The sequence below is a fragment of the Arachis stenosperma genome, chromosome 4, assembly GCF_014773155.1.
Source record: "Arachis stenosperma cultivar V10309 chromosome 4, arast.V10309.gnm1.PFL2, whole genome shotgun sequence".
NCBI lineage: Eukaryota > Viridiplantae > Streptophyta > Magnoliopsida > Fabales > Fabaceae > Arachis > Arachis stenosperma.
Genome location: NC_080380.1, coordinates 126,709,553 through 126,714,685, shown reverse-complemented (window position 1 = coordinate 126,714,685; position 5,133 = coordinate 126,709,553). Strand labels below are relative to the sequence as shown.

Below are 5,133 nucleotides of genomic sequence, written 5' to 3'. Positions count from 1 at the left end.
TCAAGCCTCCTCAACTCACACATTGACACATTACCACAATTTACCAAGATCACCATCTCATCATTTTACCCCACTTCACCCAAGTGGCTCAAACACAAACACATTGACATATCATATACTATTCCTCATGCCAATTCTCAACAACACCAATTCCAATAAATCATTATTGTACACAATCAACATCATACTCACCAACAACATGGTTCAACCCACAATTCAACCATAACCACTCATCAAGCATATATCACAACATGCATATTTCTCATACATCATACCACCAAGGCATCAATAATCATCATCACATATATGACCACATCATATATCTCAATCATTCAACAACATCAACAATTCAATGCCTATCTTAGGGCCTCTAGCCTAAGTATTTCCTACCACATTACATATTAGATACGGGAAACCGAAACCATACCTTAGCCGATTTTTCCAAGCTCCCCCGGAGCACTTCCAAACCACTTATCCACAAGCTCTCAAGACCTCAACACCTCCAAGAACAGATTTTCCACCACCAAACCCTTTTTCCAAGCTTTTCAAAATCACCAATCAAGCTCCAATATTCACATATACACAACCTAAGCCACAACCATCATACCCATACACAACATCTCAAAACCCAAACATCATAGAATAACAAAATACACTAGGGTTGAGAATCTTACCACACCCAAGGTCCAAGAAGACAAGATTAACCTTCTCCTTCAAGAGAGTTGGGTCCTATAACATCAAAGAACCCAAAATCTCAATATTTTACCCATGAAACTCGAAAATAAGGGCTGGAATTTCGAACAGAAACTTGTGGCTTACCTCAAGATTAATTGTATGGGTTTTGTAGAGCTCTCCGCGGTGAACGCGTGGCCGCAAACGGAGCGGCAATCGGAGCTCTAGATCAAAAGTTATGGTGGTTTGAAGATCAAGTGAGAGAAAGAAGTTGAGAGAGTGTTCTTCCTCCCCTCTCTTCAATTTCAGCGTGTTTTTTTGAGTGTTGTGAGGAGAGAGAGTGCTGAAAACTAGGGTTTTGATTTAGTTATGTTGGGCCAAGGGCCCACTTTGGGTCCGGTTGGCCCGGTTTGGCCCGTTCGGTCCAATCTTGGTCCGAATTCTATAAAATTGGTACCAAAATTCTCGTCTCACTCTCCTCTATCACATCTAGCCATAAAAATCACATTTTAGGCTTTCTAGAATAAATTCTCATTTATGGGTTAATTAGCCGTTAATTAACCGGGTTTTACAATCCATGCATCTTTAATTCAGTTATTTATTTCAATAACTATTTCTCAATATCAAACTAACTTCTTCCATGGGTTTGCCCTTCTTCTGCAATCTAACATTGCGATAGTGTATGCGTGGACATACATATTAGAATTTTTCGTTTTCAGCCATTTCTGCAAATCCTACTTTTAAATCTAAACTTCAAACACGCATAATTTTTTTGTTAAAAGTCATTTTTCATCCGTTTTTTGAACGTTGAAAACTTCTCGAACCCAACTTTTATTCAAAATACAATAATATAACCATTATTCATGTAAGTTATCAACAAAGGAAAGTAATTTGAGTCATTAGTTCTGTATTTTAATTTAATGATATTATTATTGTATTTTCTCATTTTTTCACTGTAAGTATCTTTTTCTTCTTTTTTTTTTTTTGGTGGATTACTGTAAGTATCTTTTTCATATGAATTAATGCCATATTAAATTAAAACAATAATTCAAATAATTGTGACGTATATATGGATATACTATCAAGATATGATGAGTGATATTGATGGATTAATAATGACTTGACGAATAGGTAAAGCACTATACAAGATAAGCATGATTATCTCTCCATCTTTGAGGCCTATAATATATATAGTGAGGGTATATATGTCCTCAAGAACGAACCAAATATATGTATATTATATAGTTTTTAAAATTTCCATAGTAACTGGCCAATATTAGTTACAATTGAGAGGGAACATTGACATTGAATTGTTTCTATACCACAATTGCAACATCCATCCTAATTAAGGTAAAAAAGCTGAAACAAACTTTGTTATATTTCAATTTATTCAATTCTCAAATCAAATAATAATATTCAAACATTTTCTTAAAAATGTTCATATACCATTATTAGACTTGATCATTAAATAAAACAAAAAAGATAACAAACCAGATTTATTTATTTTTCTATATTATTGATCTTATTGATCCTAATTGATCTTCCTGCAATTGGTTCTAATCTGGCCACTGGTCCCGGTGAGTGGACTAATGTTTCCCATCTTAATCATAGCATTGCCAAAATCTCTGCAGAAACTTAAAGGGTTGCTTGCATAACCGTTGACTTGAGAATCTGTGGAACCTCCATTGAAGAGTTGCTGATCAGAATGGAAGAGACCCTTTTTCACTTGCAAGTTCTTGTAGTAAGCATTGTCAAACTTTGTTGGACTAGTTGTGTCAATTGGGGCCAAGTTGTTATCACCACCAGTGCTAGGGCAATTTCCTTGCAATGATTTTGCAAAATTCGGATCTATGTTCGTCTCATTGTAGATCCTTGCTCTGAATGTTGTGCATCTTGCTTGCCCAATTGTATGCCCCCCTGAAATTTTTTCATTTCATTCATAAAAATATCAACTTCAACTTCATCATAAAATTAAATAAGACTAAATGTGTGCATTTATATACTATACTACACTAGAGTATATGATTCTATGATTACAGTAGTTATAGTAGCTCAAAAAACTTTAATAACACTTAACAAGTATTGGCAAAATTGAAGTTGTATGTATTTTCTTTTATTTTCATAATACTTTTTATTTTTACTTTCAAGTAGTTAAAAAGCGTTGTTAAATAATAAAAAATTATTAATTTAATTTTAATAATATTTAAAAAAAATTGCTAAAATAATATAATTATGGTAGTCGCCGTAACCATAAATATTATATTTTTTAACTTAAATTTTAAGGATACTTAATATAGCTAAAATTAAAGTAATATATTTTTATTATTTGACAATATTTTTGATTTTTTTATTCTCAAAATAAATTTTTATTTTTAAATAATAAAAATTATAAAGTTAAATTTAGTGACAGTTTTTAAGTATAATAAGGAAAATTCCATAAGTAGCATAGTGTAATTTGATTAATGAAGTACCTGATAGAACAACCATGTCACTAGTTGATAAACCTTTCTTGGAGAAAGCAGAGATAAGACCACTGAGATCCAAAGTGGGAGCTGGCAAATCTGAGTTAGCTTGGCTTTTGCTTGCTGTGGTTGAGTCTCTTCTCCCCAATTGCACTGTCCAACTTGGTCCCCCAAGCTGATTTTGACAATTTTCACATTATTATTATTATATATATGCCATTTAGTGATTTATATTATACTATATAATATATATACTTGGCTCAAATTGAGTGCATTTTGGGAAGATTTTTTATTTCATCATGGTGGGAATGAATGAAATTGACAAAACACCTAATCCCAAAATGACTTCATTAATTATGACATTTGTGTATATATAATAACTTTTTATAACAAAAAATATAAATAATTTTATAACAGAAAAAATATCTTGAATAATATAATTAAATCAATTTTAAGTTATATATACTCACAGCAACAACAGAGTCTCTAGCAGCAACAGCAAGAATATCAGCACAAGAAACAACACCAGGGCACAAGCTCTCTACTTGAGATTTTATGGAATCAATGACTTCAAAACCTCTAATAGAATTAGCATTAGGACCTGCTGTCTTTTCTCCTGTAAAAGTTGCTGTATCATCTAATAGCACTGATGCATCACATCCCTGAAACAAGAAATTATAGGCAAAGAATTAAAATTAATTAATAGTTTCATAATGTACATATATATGGAGTTCATTTAATTATTTGTTACCTAAGAAATATAAGCTTGATTGTCATTAGGCAATTAAAATATCCTTTATTTATTTGCTTTTATATATTTGTAATAATAATAATAATAATAATAATAATAATAATAATAATAATAATAATAATAATAAAGAATTCTAATGTTCAACTTCCAGCAAAACCAATTGTCAGCACTTGGAATATTTTATTTATATATTTGTACGTACGTGCATGTATGTCTTTGACGCATGATATATGCATGTGTTAAATAATAATTTAATATAAGGTGAAACTTTAATTTTTTACCTTTTAAGTAGAAAATAAATAATTAACAATGAATTAGATTGTAATTATATATATACTATCAGCGTAAAAATATTTTACCTCGGTAAAATTTAACCTAATAACTCATTATTATTTCCAAGACCACATAAATATAAATATTTAATTGAATGATAGTATAAAAAAAATTAAAAAATAATAAAAAAATGAACAATAAAAAAAGGGCATTAAAGAAAGTGAAAGTAGACTTGCTTGAACAAAGCAATCATGGAAATGAAGGCGAAGAAGGGAAGCTCCCATGCGAGCTTCTTTGCTCACAGCAGAGTTCACTCCTGACCTAATTGTTGAAAGTGCATTCGGACATTTTGCGGCATAAAAATTCGGTGACAATTGAGCTGACCCTAATCCTATAAGACACATGAATAATATTAAGAAATCAACTTTGCTAATTGGAAGTGCCATGGCAAGTGAATAAGAGAGATTATTACTTATTAGTGATTTAGTATTGTGGTTAAGGCCTTGGAACGTGTCACGTATTTATATAAGAAATTTGCTCTTATTACATACACTAGTTTGCATTATCGTCGTGTCAATGTATGCAACCGTACAATTAATTATGAAAACTACATTATTTCATTCTATATTTGAAATTTTGATTAGAGTAAGAGTAGTACTACTAGCTAGGCCTTATTTGCATTAATCATTGAAAGATGTAGTTTCCGAATATCTTTTGACTTGTTAAAGATATTCATATTCATTATTCCACGCTTAATGTTCCACACAGTCTACACACGGTGACCCCCTAAAGCGAAATTATTGAAATATAACACTTTTTTTTAAGGACTTTCATTTTTCAATCAATTATTTAATTTGAAAGAAACTTTTTTGGACATTTTTAACAAAAATACTATGGGTAAATTACAAAAGAAAGATCACCGAATCAGTAAATATATACTGTTTTTAATATGTATTTTTAATTTGATTGTAATGC

The 5,133-nt window shown here is 30.8% G+C and overlaps 1 protein-coding gene across 1 annotated transcript; it reads right to left on the bottom strand.

Annotated features, from left to right (window-relative positions):
* Positions 1-1,861: 1,861 nt before the first annotated feature.
* LOC130976529 (cationic peroxidase 1-like) lies at positions 1,862-4,664 on the bottom strand. The gene is made up of 4 exons (XM_057901411.1): positions 4,395-4,664; positions 3,605-3,796; positions 3,144-3,309; positions 1,862-2,589 (listed from the first exon to the last, which is right to left on the bottom strand). Exons 1-4 carry the CDS (start codon positions 4,602-4,604, stop codon positions 2,204-2,206), a joined length of 954 nt encoding a protein of 317 aa, XP_057757394.1. The 5' UTR covers positions 4,605-4,664; the 3' UTR covers positions 1,862-2,203.
* Between the last annotated feature and the right edge of the window lie 469 nt (positions 4,665-5,133).